This window comes from Panthera tigris, chromosome C1 (assembly GCF_018350195.1).
Source record: "Panthera tigris isolate Pti1 chromosome C1, P.tigris_Pti1_mat1.1, whole genome shotgun sequence".
Classification (NCBI taxonomy): domain Eukaryota; kingdom Metazoa; phylum Chordata; class Mammalia; order Carnivora; family Felidae; genus Panthera; species Panthera tigris.
The window spans coordinates 62769610-62790125 of NC_056667.1; the positions used below are offsets into that span (position 1 = coordinate 62769610).

The window sequence follows — 20516 nt, forward strand, 5'->3', positions numbered from 1 at the left end:
AGTAGTTTAAAAATGTATGTACTTCAATGCGAGTTCGACTTATTTATATTCAGACAACTCTCTCTTCGTGGAAAAACTGGCAACTCTGATATATCAGTAGGAAAGTTCCCAAACAGGGAAATGAATCCAAATGAATTTAAAACTTTTGGGGGGTGCCTGGGTGGGTCAGTTGGTTGAGTGTCCAACTCTTGCTTTCAGCTCAGATTGTGATCTCCAGGTTCATGAGATCGAGCCCCACGTCGGGCTCAGTGCTGATAGTGCCAAGCCTGCTTGGGATTCCCTCTCCCTCTCCCTCTCCCTCTCCCTCTCCCTCTCCCTCTCCCTCTCCCTCTCCCCCCCCTCTCCCCCCTCCCTCTCCCTCTCCCTCTCCCTCTCCCCCCCCCAAAAAATAAATAAATAAATAAACAAACAGACATTTAAAAAGTTGTTAAAACTCTTGTACTATTTGCATGGCAAGAGAGAGTTTCAATGAAGTCAAATCAGTACAAGAAAAGAAGTCTCATAATTGCTATACAAAGTAAACATAAACATCTGGTGTATTTGAAGAGTAGAAGGTAGTTTATGATTTTATCAAGAGTAGTCTCAGCTTGTAGAAGCACATTAGCAAGCACTTGCCTTATATTTTAGTACCAGATTATTTATCATTAATGCCATTAAGTTTGTCACAATTGGCTATTTTTTTAAAGTTGTTATCTGATGAAGTTTTATAGAAAGTGAACATGATACAAATTACAGCGATTAAAACATCATTGTATATAATTCTGAATCTTTAAGAATTGATATTTCATTTTTCAAATTTAGGTTCATATTTTGGAAACAAAAGATCTAATGCAGAAAACATATTTGCATCAAATTTTACTTTTGGTACAAGCTCATCTTCTGCACGAGATAGTAATTATCCTCAAATACTAAAAACTCCATTGTCTGCTGGAAATCCCCAGAGATCAGGTTATAAAAGTTGGACACCACAAATGGGATATTCAGGTAAAATGAGTGGAATGTTGACCTAGAAGACCTTTTGAAACTTTTAAGATTTATAAGTTAGGGTAGTTAAATTCATTTGAAGTTATTTGTAATTGATATGGATGACTGAAAAAAACACATCAGTTTACATCTATCCATAATTTGAGGTTAAGTTAATGCTACTTAGTTTCTGATATTATTTGTTAATATATCCAGGTCTGCATTATTTTAACTATTCTGACAAAAAGTAAATGAAGGAGAAAACTCTCTCTTATACATGATGTTTATTTAAATTCAGAAATTGATCCTGCTAGTACACCCTGTGGGTTTTTTTATACTTAAATTTTAGTTTTTATATAAATCTACTAGATTTTCTTGAGGGGAAAATGGATGAACTAATTTCTTCATGTGTAAGCATTCTCTAAGGTACATTCAGTGAAATTGCTTGGATATAGTGTTTGTGAATGTATACATTTACAAGATAATGACGAATTGTTTTTCTAAGTACTTCTACCAGGGTACACTATTACTGGCAGTGTATAAGAGTTCTTGTAAATTTACATCCTCTCCAACATTTTGTATTGTCAGACTTAATATTTACCAGTCCAGCAGTTGTAAGATACAACCTAATTGTAGTTTGAGTTGGCATCTTCCTGGTTATCAATGAGGCTGATTCCCTTTTTTTTTTTTAAGTTTATTTATTTATTTTGAGAGAGAAGAGAGAACATGCATGCTGAATGGGCAGAGAGAGAAAGAGAGAATCCCAAGTGGGCTAGTGCCCTATGTGGGCTTGAACTCACAAACCTCTAGATGGTGATCTGAGCTGAAGTCAAGAGTTGAACACTTAACTGAATGAGCCACCCAGGCACCCGAGGCTGGTTACATTTTGTTGCTTTTTGACCATCTAGCTTTCATTTTTTGTAAAATGACTGTTTGTGTGTTTTTCCCATTTTTCTTTACTTTTATTTTCCAGATTTGTAGAAATTCCTTATATATTCTAAATATATATTCAGAGTACATATTCTTTTTGATGAGTACATTTATTGGGTATATCTTCCCTAGGTTTGTGACTTCTCTTCTTTCCTCCTTTTTTTATGATGTTCTTTGATGAACAGAAGTTCTTAATTTTATACATTAGTAAACATTTTGTCTCCACTTGTAAATGTCTTTTACAGTTGTAAATATGTATAGTTTATATGTCTATTAGGTCATCTTTTTTTTTTTTTAAGCTCTATGCCCAGCGTGGGGCTTGAACTCATGACCCTGAGGTTAAGAGTTTCATGCTCTACTGACTGAGACAGCTAAGTGCCCCTATTAGGTTATTTCTTTAATTGTGTTAAGTCTGTATTACTAAAGACTTTTGTAGAGGTATATTAAAATCTCCCATTATGATTGTGGACTTGTCTATTTTCTCTAGTAGTTCTGTTAATATTTTGTTTTGCCTATTTTGAAGCTATTTCATTATTTTTTACAATTTCTTTTGAGAGAGAGAGTGCATGCACACAGGCATACAAGCAGAGGAAGAGCAGAGAGAGAGAGAGAGAGAGAGAAAGAGAGAGAGAGAGAATCCTAAGCATTAGGGCAAAACCAGACATGGGGCTCCAACCATAAGATCATGACCTGAGCTGAGATCAAGAGTCAGTCACTTAACCAACTAAGGGGTGCCTGGGTGCCTCAGTCAGTTAAGTGTCCGTCCCACTTTGACTCAAGTTCCTGAATTGGGCTGGCTCAGTGCTGATGGTGCAGAGCCCGCTTGGGATTCTCTCTTTCTCCCTCTCACGCTGCCCCTTCCCCTCCCCCGCACGTGCTCTCTTTCTCTCAAAATAAATAAATAAACTTAAAAAAAAAAAAAGTCAGACACTTAACCATCTGGGCCACCCAGGCACTCAGAAGCTATTTTAATAGGAGCATGAAAATTTAGCATTGTTCTATCTTAGTATTAAAAGATTCTCTTCATCTATAGATACAGTTTTTGCCTTAAAAGTTTTATTTTGTCTGCTATTAATTTGGCAGTTCCTTTTGGTTAGTATTTATAGGGTGTGCGTGTGTATATATATACATACATATGCGTATATGTATATATGTATATATATACACACATATATGTATATATGTGTATATATGTATATATGTGTGTATATGTATATATATGTATATACATATGTGTATATACATATATGTGTATACATATGTGTATATATATGTATATATATATGTGTGTGTGTATATGTGTATATATATATATTTATTTATTTTTTACTTCCAAACTTTTACCCTTAGGCCTTTTACATGGTATTTCCTATGCTTAGAAACTCTTTCTTCTCTTCTTCATATAGTCAACTCTTATTTATTCCTCAAGTCTAAGCTTAAATGTTATTCCTTTCAGAAAGCTTTCTGCGATCCTGTAAGATTAGCTTGAGGCTCCCTGCTATGTGCTGCCATTTAACTTTGCATTTTACTAATAGTATGGGTATTTTAATTATCTTTTTTCTCTATAGCACTATGAAGGCAGAGACTATAGCAATCTGGATCCAATCTGAAGATAGAACCATATGGTGATTTAAACAAGGGAGATTTAATATAAAGAATTATTAAATTATAATAAAAGAATCACTATAGGTTATAAGAAAACTCTGTTAGGTGCCCTAGGGCTGAGAGGAGGCCCAAGAGGTCATACTTGGAAGCAGGCCCTTTCCAGGAGCCATTTCCAAGTCTGAAGTATAGATCTCCTTGGAGAAGGTGATATTGAACCTATTGAATAGCAGAGGATACAGATTGGCCAGGAAAAGCTGGTTTACTGTCCCACTGGGGAGTGGTGCTATATAGGGCATTTAATGTTTATCTCTTCTGTTGGCAGGTTAGGTACTGACAGTGTGGTTGACCAGGTCAGCCTTGTTAAGAGGAAGTTCATGATGTTGAGCCCATGCATATCTTTGACACCATGGCTGCTTTGTTCAGAAGTCTATTAAAGAAGCACTGGGGTGGCTGGGAAAAGAGGCTAATTGAAGTCCATAGAGTTTATCATTGTCTACCTGATAATTGAGAGTCTTAATTATCTAGGGCATCTAGTAGATGCCCTTTAGTGGGCATTCACATGAAACACAAATATTTTCAGAGTTTATGCCCATTTAAAGAGGCCCATCTGCATACATTTCCCCCAGATTTCCTTGACATTATCTTCCAATCTTGTTTCTTCCAGGTCCCTGACTGCCCAGCTAGATCATTACCAACTGCTTATGAATGAGTCTAAATGTATACTTCTGGTATACTTCTGGTACCTCATTCCAGACATGGTAGACAACCAAATGTACTCCTCAAAGTTCTGCTCATATGAAATATCAAAATGAACAAAACAGCTAAAAAAAAATTAGAATAAAATAATAATGCATATCAACTGTCTCAGTGAAAGAGGAGTTTCATAGCAAAAAAGCAATGGAGAAATGATTAAGGAAAAGATTATACAAAAGCAGAAATCTTTGAGATACCAAATCAAGATTGGTAGCAAGTATAAATCATTGTAATTGATTTATAAAATTCTCATAAATGAAAAACATTAAAATTTAGTAAAAACTCTATAAGGACAAATATCTCAAAATAAAATATAGATGGGTACGTGGGTGGCTCGGTTAAGCCTCCGACTTTGGCTCAGGTCATGATCTCACAGTTTGTGGGTTTGAGCCCCATGTCGGGCTCTGTGCTGACAGCTCGGAGCCTGGAACCTGCTTCAGATTCTGTGTCTCCCTAACTCTTACCCCTCCCCTGCTAGTGTTCTTTCTCTCTCAAAAATGAGTAAACATTAAAAAAAAATTTGTTTTAATTTAATTTTATTTATTTTTTTAATGTTTATTTTATTATTTTTGAGACAGAGAGAGACAGAGCATGAACAGGGGAGGGGCAGAGAGAGAGGGAGACACAGAATCGGAAGCAGGCTCCAGGCTCTGAGCCATCAGCCCAGAGCCCGACGCGGGGCTCGAACTCACGGACCGCGAGATCGTGACCTGAGCCGAAGTCAGACGCTTAACCGACTTAGCCACCCAGGCGCCCCCAAAATTTTTTTTAATTTTAAAAAAGGAGTTAAGAAACTTCAGAATTAAGAAAAAAGAGAGAGAATTTCTTTAAAAAATAGAAAACAAATGGATATATTAAGTTATGTTCAATTTTGATAGTAATTTTCAAAAATACAAATTTAGTATCAGTCCATTAAATTACCCAATATTACTACTACTACTACTAATCCATTTCAGAAGTTAAGAATGGTAAATATACAGTAAAATTGGTTTATCTCATATACTACTGATGGAATTGGGGGAAAAAAATCAGTATAGGGGCACCTGGCTGACTTGGTTGGTAGAGCATGTTGCTCTTGATTTCAGGGTTGTGGGTTTGAGCCCCACATTAAGTGTAGAGATTACTTAAATAAACTTAAAAAGAAGTCGGTACAATTCTGAAAGAAATCTGACAATATATAGGAGATCCTTAACAAATGGTGGTTTTCCTTTGTTCCAGTGATTGACTTCTAAGGATCCATTTTAAGGAAATAATAAGAGCTTTAGGGACTAGGATGCTAATTATATCAGCATGACAGTGTAAGCATTCTTTTAGAAGTTTAAGGGAGGTATCTTCTGAGTGTACTGAATTTTCACTGGAAGTTAGTATTTATTTTCCAATTAAAAATAGGAAGGTCATATTTTATTGCAGAACTTAAAATGATTTCATAGATCTAATATAAACTTGATCATAATGTATAAGCTGGCTTTCAGTTCAAGATCTAGACACAATAAATTTTTTAATCAACTCTTAAGTTAACCACTGACTCGGATAACATAAATGGATAATTTTGTAGACATTGTAATAGAAGGGTAGAAAAGAATCTAGGTCAGGAAGGGATAAGAGGGGGAAAAGGGTCTATTGAAAGATTGACAAGGAAATCAAAGGTAAATTTGTTTTTTGACAATAAAATTTTACACATTTTTTTCATCCATGGATATGTCCCATATTTAAGTAATTTCATATGCTTTCCAAAAAGTCCCTTCTATGTTATTGCATTTAATTCTTGTAACAACTTTGTGAAAAAGGTTTGGTATTTCTGGTTTACAGATGAAGAAATGGTAGCTTTATTATGGTTAAACAACTTACCTAAATATTCATTGTTTGGAAGGCATAGATTTCAAAATCTGTAATATATGTAAAGGTTAGGAGCATCAGATTTGGAGCCGGGCTGCCTGTGTGCAAATTCTGACTCTACTAGTTCCATCCATGCATCAGTTTCTTTATATGTAAATGTAGTAAATAATGATATCTATTTGATAGAATTGTGACAATTAGATTAATTAATCCAAATAAAGAATTTAGAGTAGTCTTGACACATTAATAAAGTATCCAACATTACACATTTAATACACAATACATATAATTGGAGTTTATAGTTGTATAATATTTTATTTTTTATAAAATGCATTCATATATATATAATCCCATTTGATTCTTCCAGCTAGCTCTTGAGTTGGGCAGGGCAGTTATTACATTATGCCTTGTAATTTTTGATTATTTATTATGAAATAATTTGCTCAAATTCATATAGCTTTTAGACGACAGAGTAGGATAAATAGTCTAGGTTTTCTGATCCCAAATTCAGTGTTCCTTCATAACTTCATTCCAATAAATGCAACATAAGACAATATATAACTTATTTCTTATTTTGAAGTTTTGGCAAAATACTTTTGAGAGTTAACATTTTTATTTGGTCTGGATGTGAAAAGTTGTTTTTGATGAGGAACAAAAGGTTATTTCCTTGGATATTAATAACTGTGTCCTAAACTTAGTGCTTGGAATCTTCTGAGGAAAGAATGAGAAAGTACTACTATTAATGCTTATATATTTTCTTTTTACAAAATTTTTAACAGCTACATCCTCATCTGCAGTATCAATACACTCCCCATCAGTTATTGTAGCTGTTGTAGAAGGGAGAGGACTTGCCAGAGGTGAAATAGGAATGGCAAGTATTGATTTAAAAAGCCCACAAATTATATTGTCTCAGTTTGCAGACAACACAACATATGCGAAGGTAGGTATTAAACTCTTAGAAAGTGGTTGACTTACTCAGCAGCATGCAGATTTTCAAGTCACTGCTTTCCTAATTATTTTACTTTTTCATGGAATAAAGGTAATTTACAATGCGCCAATGTAGGTTACTCTGAGTTAAAATTGTTTTACACCTGATTTTAATTTTTTGAATGTATTTTGTCCTAAAAATAATGTGCTTTGCTGTTACTTGAACATTTCAAATTACTGTTAGTTTCTAAAATTAACATCTTCAAATTAATAATTCCTGGTCTCATTCCCAAGACTGTATATTAGTAATGCCATCTCCAAAGGGTTGTTTCCACTGGACAGTATTTGAATTTTATTTTCCAGAGTTCCGGGAAATGGGTCTTTGAGGTCAGTCATAATTTAACCTCTTCTTGCCTTCACTTCCTATCACTTATCATTAATTTGGGCCACTGGCCTATTGTCATGGGAATTTCTGTCCCTTAACCAGGTGGAAGTCATCTGCTTCTAATCTCTATATTCTAAAAAGTTATTTGACCCAATTACTATTATTGAAATATATACATACATATATATATATATATATATATGTATATATATACACACACAATGTTATTTTCAGCATTTTATTCCTCTTTTTTCCTTTCCCTAATTCCTCTTTATGGTTTTTCAATACATAGGTTTCCTTTTCCTACCAGTAATTAATTTTTTAATATACCCAACAGCCTAAATGATTCTAGTACTGCATGCTAACTATCGCTGGGTATTTCACATTTTTATGCAGTTTTAAAAAATAGGAAAAAAAGCTTTTTTAAAAATAGGGATGTTTGGCAGATTAAGAATTTCTGTGTCTAGAATGGTTCTAAGAAATGCAACTATATTATGAAAAGAATAAATTGTAACACAGGTATTTCTCTTCGGTGTTTCTATACTGCTTAACTTCTAAGCTGTACCACTGTGACTATATTGATTAAATCACCATAGTTACACTATTGAATGTATGTTTTTTATGGAGATAGATAAAATAGCGAGTAGAAAAATTTATTTTAAAACATCTTATTTTAGGAATATATATTTGATAAGTTCAAATTAATTTTTTAGTTTAGAGCTGTTACAAATTATTGTGACTTAAAATATAGCCTATGTTTATGATATTTTATATTTGTAGTTATATAGAAATGCTTAATATATCATTATTAGATATATGTTTTTTAACTGAAATATATAATTAGAACAGCTGTAATTTTGTGTAACTATGTATTATTTTAAGTACTTATCTCTAAGAAAAAGTATGTCACTTGTTTGGTTTTAGAGAATACCAAGCTTACATTTAAGAAATTATTTATTCAAATGATTTTAGGTGATCACTAAACTCAAAATTCTGTCGCCTTTGGAAATAATAATGTCAAATACTGCTTGTGTTGTGGGGAATTCAACTAAGTTGTTTACTCTGATCACAGAAAATTTCAAGGTAAATGATTTTTATTCTCAATAGTAACACTCAAGGTCTTATTTATTTATTTATAATGTTTATTTATTTTTGAGACGGAGAGAGATAGATCATGAGCAGGGGAGGGGCAGAGAGAGGGAGACAGAATCTGAAGGAGGCTCTGGGCTCTGAGCTGTCAGCACAGAGCCCAATGTGGGGCTCGAACCCACAAGCCGTGAGATCATGACCTGAACCGAAGTCGGATGCTTAACTGACTGAGCCACCCAAGCACCCCAAGGTCTTTATTTAAAATCCATTCTATAATGGCATTCTGGCGAACAATAATTTGAGTAACTTTATATTTACCCTAAAGTACTAACTACAAGTCCTAAGCTAAGGGACTATTAATACATAAAATAAAAAAATGACAGGACATCCACTTACTTGATTTGGCACCCTTGATCTACCTAAAAATTTTTTTTAATGTTTATTTATTTTTGAGAGACAGAGGCAGAGCCTAAGTGAGGGAGGGTCAGAGAGAGAGAGAGAGAGAGGGAGACACAGAATTTGAAGCAGGCTCTAGGCTCTGAGCACAGGGCCCCACATGGGACTCACACCCCTGAACCGCGAGATCATGACTTGAGGCCAACTTGGACACTCAACTGACTGAACCACCCGGGCGCCCCTTGATCTACTTTAAACAAAAGGGAAAATATTTCAGATAATGAGGTTTTCAGAGTATATAGAAAGTAGATCCTTAGAGGAAAAACAAAACAAAACAAAACAAAACTGAATTTCCTTAGGTAGAGCTTTGTGGAAACTAGTTATTGTGCTGCCAGACTAGTTGAAATTGAGGTTCTTACTCTAGGGAATAGCACTATCAGCAAGTACTTTTCCTTTTAGAGAATTTGATCTGTATTACAGAATTGTTTCAGCTTCCCCTGGTAGCATGTACTCCTCACAGTTAGCCTACTGCTCTAAGCCTCCATCTGTGGGACTGTGACAGATAAGTGCTCGGAAACTTTATCCAGCGAATGTTCTCCCTCTAAGCCAGAATGTCTCCGACATGCAGTTTATCTCTTTCCTCTAGCAAATGTTTTGTGGAATGGGGGTTGTAGTTCCCTAATCAAGTAGGTAGCATTGCAGTTGGAATAACACCTCAGGAGTGCAAATTATTTTCAGACTATACTGTACTTTGTTATGTCTATAGCCTTATCTTTAACACATTTGGCATCAAGCTGTGATTTAGATTCCAGTGTAGTTGTTAATATATTCAGCATCTGCAGTCATTTAAGTTTTCTTGTCATGCTCTTAGAGATCCTGTGTAGCTCAGCTGTCTTTGACTTATTGCGAGAAATGGCCCCTATTATAAATCTGTTCTTTCTATTATACAGATCTCTTTACCTGTTATCTATTTTATTCATTACTTCAAACTTCTTTTCATCACCTCTATTTATATATACTTTTCTAACTTTTGTTATTTTGCTCTGCTTAAGCATTCCAGGTTTTTGGGTTGTTAAGTAACAGAAATTCAACTTATACTAGCTTAAGTAAAAAAAAAGGGGGGTGGGTGGGAATTTATTGATTTATGTAACTGAGAACCCAAATGAATGATTGGATAGATCTTATCCCATACTCCCATCCTTACCACAATTTTTTTTTTAAGAACACTAAATCATACTTTAATCCTGTTGAAGGAAATTTGTGCTAAAATTGCCTTGGGATGACATGTTTTTAAGAATATACATGGTATAAAGGTATAAAGCAACCAGCTTTGGGATGATTTGGACTGTCAGCCTGCAGTCACTTGGGCAACACAGGCATTACATTTTTGACATTTAGTTATCCCCACTTGCAAAACAGAAATCACAGTTACTATCATATAATTAGCTTCACATTGTCAACATTGTTCAGAACATTTTGAAGAATTTTGCTAAAACAGAGAACACAGGCTATCTCCATAGCTTATTTAAGCCTTTTCCTATAAGCTTTTATTATGTTGCAAAAAATATATATACTAGTACAATTCAAAGTTTTGCCAATTAACTGGTCCTATCATATTATAATTAAAATATGTAATTCAGAAATATTTTTTTAATTTTATTTTTTATTTTTTAAAGTTTACATCCAAATTAGTTAGCATTTAGTGCAACAATGATTTCAGGATTAGATTCCTTACTGCCCCTTACTCATTTAGCCTATCCCCCCTCCCACAAGCCCTCCCGTAACCCTCAGATTGTTCTCCATATTTATGAGTCTCTTCTGTTTTGTCCCCCTCCCTGTTTTTATATTATTTTTGTTTCCCTTCCCTTATGTTCATCTGTTTTGTCTCTTAAAGTCCTCATATGAGTGAAGTCATATGATTTTTGTCTTTCTCTAATTTCACTTAGCATAATACCCTCCAGTTCCATCCACATAGTTGCAAATGGCAAGATTTCATTCTTTTTGATTGCTGAGTAATACTCCATTGTATATATATATACCACATCTTCTTTATCCATTCATCCATCGATGGACATTTGGGCTCTTTCCATACTTTGGCTATTGTTGATAGTGCTGCTATAAACATGGGGGTGGGTGCATGTGTCCCTTCGAAACAGCACACCTGTATCCCGTGGATAAATGCCTAATAGTGCAATTGCTGGCTCGTAGGGTAGTTTTATTTTTGTTTTTTTGAGGAACCTCCATACTATTTCCCAGAGTAGCTGCACCAGCTTGCATTCCCAACCATTTTTTTTTAAATTGTAGACAGATTACCTCTGTGAGTTTTGAGATGATTATGATGGCTCCAGATTGATGTCATCTCAGCTTAGCCAACTGAGAGAAAAAATATATTCTTTCTTCCGGTGTCCATATATAAATTCCAGGGAAGGACCCCAATAGGTCCTACTTTATTCGCATTCCCACATGTTAGACTAATCACTATTTCTCAGGGTAGAAGCACTGTGATTGATTAATTTCTGGTCATTTGCTTTCTGTGGGGCACAGAGCACTGTAATTGACAGTCCTACCAAAACCACATGGAATGTAAGATAGATGAGCCCTTCAAGGGCAAAAACAACATACATTTACCACACTTGAGATATAGGATAGTATGGCAGAGTGCTTACGAATAGAGGAGTCAGACTGTGCTTGTTTCAGATCTTGACTCTGAGTGACCATGTGCAAGTTGAGTGACCATGTGCAAGTTAAGTTACTTTTTTTTTTCATCAATAAAATAGGGGCAATAATCTACCTTTTAGAGAATTGGTATTTTATGTAAGGTAACTAGAGAAATGACCTCATTGATAAGTTTACTTTTGGGAAAAGTCCTAAAGAGGTGAGAGAGAGAGAACCACAGAAGTATTTGGGGTAAAAGTATTAACTTTTTCAGTATATTTTTCAATATCATCATCATCATTATCATACTTACCATAAAAATTATTTCATTAAATGAGAAGCAATATGAAGTGGAAGGACTTTGTAGGCAGAGAAATCTAGTTTCATCTCTGGCATATATCAAATGTATGGTGTTAGAAAAGCTACTTTTTAGAATTTATTTTTAAGACAATTATAGTTAATACAAGACTTATGTCAAAGGGTATTGTGAAGACTAGCTGAAATAACTTAAAACAATCTTGGTGCATAACAAATTCCCTACCTCCTCATTTTTTTCCCTGTCTTCTAGCTCTTTCATAGTCCATTGTTATTATGTTACCTTTCTTATTTATTATCTTTATTCAGAGTAGGTAAACCTTTTACTCTACAACTCCATGCTTTTTTTCCTACTCTTTTTAAAAAGTTCTTTTCTCTCCTTTTCTTTATTCTAAATAAATTCATCCCATGTAGGTAGCATCTCCTAGATTTGGTGGCTGGAATTGGTGTTTTCAGTCTCAGCAACTAATATATTAAAAGGATCTACTCTCTCTAATTATGTTAGAGTATGTAAGACTGAAAGTAAAACCTGGGTGGTGATGCTGCTGTAGAATAAAATTAGTAGAAGGCAGAGATTCTCATGTTTATTTTTTATTGTACCCATCATCTTCAGTTATATGTCATATGAGTATGGTCTAATAAGAGCTATAGATTACTATAATTCACTTAGCAAAACAGTCACTTTTTTTCGTAAATAAGAAAATGTCCTATTTAACTCTGGAAGATAATAAATAATAAAAAATAAACTTTATATGGTATTTATCCGTGTGCCTACATGTATTTAGGAAAGCAGTTTTGGGCAAATGCATGAAACTTAAACTTTATTTTGAAATTAAAACTTCTTTTCAGAACGTTAATTTTACTACTATCCAAAGGAAATACTTCAATGAAACAAAAGGACTAGAGTACATTGAACAGCTATGCATAGCAGAATTTAGTACTGTCCTAATGGAGGTTCAGTCCAAGTAAGTTATGACTCAAGAAAAGTAATAAATCTCTAGTTTGGGTTCCATGAGAGCAAGGTCTTTTATCTTTTTTGTTCTCTGCTGTATCCTTAGAAAAGTCTGGCTTATAATACATACTCAGTAATTACTAAAATAGTAAAATACTTAACTAAAATTTATACACAAGGCATATCTTGGTAACTTAATTTGTATTGAATTTCTCCAAATAAGTCATAATCTGTGGCCATTATGGTTGCTGCTCACTTTACTTTGGAGTGAAATGCTCAAGTAGCTACCGTAACCTAGAAATGTGAGACATAGAGCTGTGTTCCTGTAACTTTGTACTCCTCAGAGACTCAGCTAAGACAGGGAATGATATTTTTAGGAAGGATATTTTTTAGAACATATTAAATAGATACTTTCTTTGAGCCAGGTTAGACTAGTTGTTCACTCAGTTAATCACAGTGGCTCCCCTCACCAAGATCATCACAGTTTTCTATATATTAGAACTTCCTAATTCTACCTTTAAAGCTGTCAGACATTTTCAGCATTATTTAAATTCTTAGGATGGTACATCAAAAATTGACACACAATTGAATATTGTCTTCTAACACATGATTTATTGGAGTCCTTAGGTGTCAGACTTCAGAAAATTGTCTATTTTTATCAACTCTTATGTTTTAGAGGTTGTTTAGCTAGTTTTCAAAAGTAACACTTGGTGTGTTTTTTCCCTTTGAATTTAAGCAATGCTATGCAATTATTTATAATTTTCCTAATATTGAGGTGAAATAAATGTTTTATAGCAATAATTTTTATTTATTGTGAAGATTTATTTTATTTATTGTAAATTTTTATTTATTGTATAGTGATGTATCTTTGGTCACCTTTCAGGTATTACTGTCTTGCAGCTGTTGCAGCTTTATTAAAATATGTTGAATTTATTCAAAATTCAGTTTATGCACCAAAATCGCTGAAGATTTGTTTCCAGGGTAGTGAACAGACAGCCATGATAGATTCATCATCAGCCCAAAACCTTGAATTACTAATTAATAATCAAGACTGTAGGTAAGATCATCCAATTTTTTTCTTAAAAAATGTATCAGTGTATTTTATTATGTCCTATTTTTCTATGAATAGTTACTTTACATTTTGAAAAATTGTAGAAATATTGAATAAACATATTTTTAATCATTGTACCATTGTTGCTGAACTGCTCAGATGTTTCACTAAGTCAGATTTTAGAAAGATATTTGTATGAAACAACAAAAAAACAATCCATTTCAAAACTAGGCAAAGGACTTGAATGGACATTTCTCCAAAGAAGATATACAAATGGCCAATAAGCACATGAGAAGATAATAAGTATCACTAGTCACGAGAGAAATGCAAATCAAAACTGCAATTGCTACTTCCCAGCCATTAAGAGGTCTTTATCAAGTAAATGGAAAAAAAATGTTTGCCAGGATGTGGACAAATTAGAACCCTGGTACATTTATGATGCGAATATCAAATGGTACAGTCACTTTGGGAAATAGTATGGTTGTTCCTCAAAAAGTTAAATATAGAACTACTGTATGATCCAGCATTCCACTTCTAAGTATATAGCAAAAAAATTGAAAGCAGAGACTCAGATACTTGCATACAAATGTTCATAGCAGCATTATTCACAGTAGCCAAAAGGTGGAAATGAACCAAATGTCTAACAATGAGTGACTGACTAGATAAATGGAATAAGATATATAGATAATGTATAATGGAATATCATTCAGCCTTAAAAATGGGTCAAATTCTGATACATGCCACAAGATATATGGATTGTGAACACATTGTACTAAGTGAAATAAGCCAAACACAAAAGGAAAAATATTTTATAATTCCACTTAGGTACCTAGACTAGGCAAATCAACAGAGACAGAAAGGGAAAAATTATCAGGGACTGGGGACAGTTGGGAATGGGTAGTTACTATTTGGTGGATTCAGTTTCTGCTTGGGATGATGAAAAAGTTCTGGAAATGGGGAGTGGAAGTGGTTGTACAATACTGTGGGTATATTCAATGACACTGAATTGTGTGCTTAAAATGATTAAAATATAAAATTTATGTTGTGTGTTTTACCACAATGAAAAGAAGATACTGTATCCAGAATACCACAAAGTTGGAATAATGAGCTTTAGAAGCATCAAGTACAGGAAATTTAAGGGTCTGTGTAATTATTTGAGAAGATAAAAATAGTTGATCAACTGGGTCTATGGTATATGACTAGATTGCTGGTTTTATTGGTTTATTATTAACTTTATTTAGAGTACCAGGAATATTGATGGTGAGCATGAGAGACAGAGAGAGAGAGGTGTGCAGACAGACACAGTGTTTATAGATTTCATAGTGGGGTACTTAAAATAGAATTAAAATGTTAATAGAAAATAACATAATCAACATGTGATGGTGTAGTGGGGATGTATTAACATGGGTTCAATTTGGTACAAATAATTAATGAGCCATGGTTTTTCTCCTTGAGGAATTACAATCTAGAGGAGACACATAGACGGCATTATTAGCACATACTAAGTATGGTGATAAAAGTTTGCATAAAAATGATGCCTTTCTCATAGCAGAGAGAGAGAGTTAATTGGGCTTGGGTTAAGGGTTAAAGGAAAGTAATTAGGAAAGGCTTTCTAGAGGAGATAATACACAAGGTAAGTTTTGAAATATAAATGGGAGTTACCCAGATGAAGAAATAGAAAAGATGGTATGACAGTGAAAAACAAAGTCTGGAAAGCATGATTTTCAATGGAATAATATGCTATATACAAGGAAACAGTATTACGAGTTGGTAAAGTACAGGCTGGGAGTAAGTAAGCTTGAAGTAGTTAAATCTAAGCTTCTGGTAATTAAATATAACATCAGTCATCAATGAAAGGGATAAACTTAAAATGATTATGAATTTTAATATTAAGAGTATTGATGGGAATAAAGAGCACTTTAGACAGGTAAAACCTTAAGGTGCTCAGTGCCAGTTTAGAGCCATAGTTGTTTAAATATCTCTGTCATTTTGTATATTCTTATCTTGGCTTCACTTTCCGTTATGTGAAATTGTCAGACATTATTTGCTGTTGTAAACTTAGAAACATAGGCTAATTTTGTTAATTATTTATATTCTAATTCTTTTTTTTTAAATTTTTTTAACATTTTATTTATTTTTGAGACAGAGAGAGAGAGAGCATGAACAGGGGAGGGTCAGAGAAAGAGGGAAACACAGAATCCGAAACAGGCTCCAGGCTCTGAGCTGTCAGCACAGAGCCCGACGTGGGGCTCGAACCCACCGACCACGAGATCATGACCTGAGCCGAAGTCGGACGCTCAACCAACTGAGCCACCCAGGCGCCCCTATATTCTAATTCTTAAGAGTAGTTTAGATCTATCCAGGAACTGTTGATACAACTTTTAGTAAGAGTGGTACTGTATATACTACTTTTAATTATCAGTATGGTGGTCTCAGTACCTTTGCAGTTCCATTGATTATTGATGGTCTAAATTTACAGCCTTAAAGAATATATAGTTAATTTAGTTATTATTTCTTTTCAGCTTAGTGAATAAGTAATATTTTTCCTCTTGCTACTTAAAAAAGGATTAAAATAATATCTAGAAAAATTTCTCTGTTACTTTCTGTTACAATAACAGTAAATAGTCAATAACGCTGGTAATTATTACAAAATGTTTTATACTTTGTCACATTTCATAGTTCATCATTATTTATCATTATCATTGTCAAACATTGCTTGAGTTCCTGCTGTATATTAAGTGACAGGATATTTGACCTCTGGGAGGTCACATTATAGTTGAAAAGGAGAAATTGAGGTTTTTTTCACAGACTTGAGCCAAAGAATATCAGGTTAAAAGATAGATATTCTACCTCCTGAGCTATCTGAATAGCTCTAATGCTTTTATAGGCTGGTAACCTGTTCAGTTTCACCCTTCAATTTCTATAGCAAATGGCAGGTTTGGGTGTGCTGCTCACTTCCTTTTTTCCTACAGAAGGCCAGTTCTCAAAAAGTTGAAAAAAAAAAAAAGTGCCTGTGCTGAAACCCTCAATCCTATTCCACCAGGACTTGGTTTGAGTAGTTCTCTAAAAATTTGTTTAAATTGATATACCAGGGGCGCCTGGCTGGTTGGTATAGCATACAGCTCTTGATCTCAGGGTTGTGAGTTCGCCTGCATGTTGGGGGGTAAAGTTTACTTAAAAAAAATACAGATATACCAAAAATCTACTAAGACTAAGAGTCATTCTAGTTTTCTCTCCCTTTTCAACTCATATTCAACCCAGATTCAATCCACTACTAAATCCCCTTGAGTCAGCCTTTAGAATACATACCAATTCTGGATCACATCTTAACCATTTCCAAGGCTACAACCCTAACCCATACCTCTATCATTTTAGCCTGGACTATTGTAATAGCCCCTAACTTGTTTCTCTGCCTTCTTTTTACCCTCCTACACTTAGTCTATTCTTGATCTAGTGGACAGACTGTGATCCTTTAGGAGTCAGATCTTGGAACTGTCCTGCTAAAAATCTTCCAGTGGCTCCCATTACATTTTTACGATGTCTTTACCAGTCTTTACCATGGCATACAAGGACTTATATGTCCTGACCTCTATCAACTTCTTTATCTCCCTCCATTCTTACTTTTACTTGCAGATTCCCACCAATCCTGATCTTCTTTTTGGTTCTGGAGCCAGAAAGGATTGCTGGGCTTAAATTAGTGTTCTGATGGCCCTTTTTAACTGATAACTCTTTTCTTGTTATTTACTTATTTGGAAACCTTGGACAAGTTACTTAATTTCTTTGTGCTTCGTTCCTTATCTTGTAAAATGTAAATATAACATCTACCTCGTAGTGGTTATTAGAATTAAATAAGTTGATATATGCAAAGTGCTTGGAACAATGCCTGGCACATGCTTAGTGTTCAGTATATGTTACCTGTTGTCAGCATCATCCCCATCCCATCATCATCTTTGCAAGGATACCTTTTGAATTCAACTATCAAATACACATATAGGTCTTTCTCAACGAACTTAACTAAAGTAACCTTCCTGGTCATTCTCTATACAATCCTGTTTTGGTTGTTGGTTTGCTTAACGCTTTTCTGTACCTGAAATTCTTTTCTTCTCTTTTACTTGTAGTTTTCTTCTTAAGTTAGAACAAAGTGATTATATTAAATATACATTTTTTTTTCAGTGTGAAATTACTGATATCTTTCTATTATTGATGGAATGTCATGGGCTAGAACATTTTATATTAGTCTGAATATTATAGCTGACCTATGAGAAAATTCATTAAATGCAAGAAGATATGTCTATCCTTTGTTAATGAAAGCATGGTTCATTGATAGTGTACTTGGAAGCTTATTCAAAATATATATTCTCAGGCCTCATCTCAGACTTACTGAATTAGAATTCCCCATGTGATTTGTATGCACCTGAAAGTTTGAGAATCACTACTTTAGATGACAGGATTATTTAGAAAGTTAAATGGTAACTTTTATTTGGATTTTTCCTGTATAATTAATGAAATTTTCCTAATTTGTGTTTTCAAAGGAATAATCACACACTCTTTGGTGTTCTAAATTACACTAAGACTCCTGGAGGAAGTAGAAGACTTCGTTCTAATATATTAGAACCTTTAGTTGATATTGAAACCATTAACATGAGATTAGATTGTGTTCAAGAGCTACTTCAAGATGAAGAACTCTTCTTTGGACTTCAGTCAGGTAAATTAATATAATCTAATTTTATGAATACAAATTAATAAATACATTGTCTTCTTATGAGAATACTAGTCATATTGGATTAAGGTTCACCCTAATAATCTTATCTTAACTTGATTATATCTATAAAGATCCAATTTCCAAATAAGGTCACATTCAGATACCAGGGTTTAGGACTTCAAAATATCTTTTTGGGGGACACAATTCAAGCCCGATAACATAAGGTAAGAGAATTGCCTTTTGCACCTGGCTATTTGTTCACTCATAGGGAAGTACAGTTCTCTTCTTAAATCTATGGGTGGGGGCATCTGGGTGGCTCAGTCAGTTGAACATCCAACTGTTGGTTTTAGCTCAGGTCATGAACCCAGGTTTGTGGGATCAAGCCCCATGTCAGGACAGCACAGAACCTGCTTGGGATTCTCTCTCTGTCTCTCTCTCTCTCTCTCTGTCTCTCTCTTGATCCCCCTCTCCCTCTTTCTACCTCCACCCCCCACTGCCCTCCTTGTGCTCTCTCTCTCTCTCTAAAAAAAAAAAAAAAAAAAAATGTGTGGGCGAAAGGAGAATATATATGCACTGCTCCCAGTCCAATTCCTGGTTCCTAGCAGCTTGATCGGTCTTTCATACACCCACCATCCTAGCCATCCCACCTGGTGTTCTGGTAGTCTAAACTCAAGTGATACATGAAAATCTAGAAGGCATTGGGAAAATGCTACAACGCCAAGATCAAGAATTACATGTTCTACCAACTGAGTCAGCCAAGTACCCCATGTGTAAATTTTTAAAGAAATAAGTTTCAGAGCTAAAAAAAGAAGGAAAATACAAAGAAGTATGAAGAAAATTACTATAAAGAAAGGCAGTAATTCAATAAGGAGAGATATTTAGTAGTATCATCTTAATTGGAGTTCAAATAGAACTAATATGTGTCCATTAAACTTAACAATGGTGAACCTGTGGATGACTCTCTTAGGCTGGGTTCTTCAGAAGGAGATCCTGATATGAGGATTGATGTGAATATGATTTATTAATAAGAATGTGCTTGTAAGAGAAAACAGGAAAGGAGAAAAAGACAGGGAAGGGGAGAAAAGCCAAGCAAAAGTATAATTTCAGGCAACATCCTAAATAAGGTAACTTCAACTGATACTTCTGGACATTAAGTTGCATTTAGGGTTTTCAGAGTGGGGCTTTCACACTCCCACTTCATTTAGTGACTTAAGGAGTGCAGGGCGCTTTTGGCCCTCTGCTTGAGAGCAAAGTGCTGTAACAGTCTAGGGGCAGGACTCCAAAAAGACTCCAGGTGTGGGCCAGCAGAAGCAAAAGCCACGCAGAGCAAGACAAGGGGTACACAGAAAGAAAGATAAAAGAGACCCAAGAGGATCTTGACAAAGAACCAGGAATATCTACTACAGTAACCTTGACTAGAGGAATCTCATACAGCACAGAAACAAGACTGCAGCAGATTGAAATGTAGTTAAGAGAAGATAGCGAGTGTGGAAAATTTGTCTTTCAACAAGTTAGCCTATAAATTAGAAGAAGAGAAAGATAAGGTGAGCAGAGGGGAAGGAAGAGAGAGAGAGAGAGAGAGAGAACCCCAAGCTCCATGCTAAACGTGGAGCCTGACACAGGGCTCGTGGAGCCTGACACAGGGCTCAATCCCATAATTCTGGGATCATGATCTGAGCCAAAATCAAGGTTTTATAATTGGTTTTATAATTATCATTCACATGACAGTCATGACTTCCAAATGTACATTTCATGCCCAGACATCGCTACAGACTTTTAGCCCCATATATCTTACTGTCTACTGAACACTTATTAGATCTTTCTCAATCATTTCAAATTCATTGTGTCCAAACTGTGCCATCCTCCTTTCTAAATCATTCTTCCTTATTTCAGTGAAGAGTTATACATCCAGCCTCTCTACCACGACAGATACCAGGAAGTCATTCTTAACTCTTCT

The 20516-nt window shown here is 34.7% G+C and overlaps 1 protein-coding gene across 2 annotated transcripts in view; it reads left to right on the forward strand.

The window, feature by feature from the left end:
• MSH4 (mutS homolog 4) overlaps window positions 1-20516 on the forward strand; it is an 88526-nt gene that overhangs the window by 1753 nt on the left and 66257 nt on the right. For both annotated transcript variants that reach the window (XM_007079236.2, XM_042997602.1), the window contains exons 2-7: window positions 802-984; window positions 6867-7027; window positions 8372-8482; window positions 12704-12819; window positions 13690-13863; window positions 18390-18562. In XM_007079236.2, the coding sequence (XP_007079298.2) occupies window positions 802-984; window positions 6867-7027; window positions 8372-8482; window positions 12704-12819; window positions 13690-13863; window positions 18390-18562 (918 nt within the window). The remainder of the gene's footprint in view (window positions 1-801; window positions 985-6866; window positions 7028-8371; window positions 8483-12703; window positions 12820-13689; window positions 13864-18389; window positions 18563-20516) is intronic.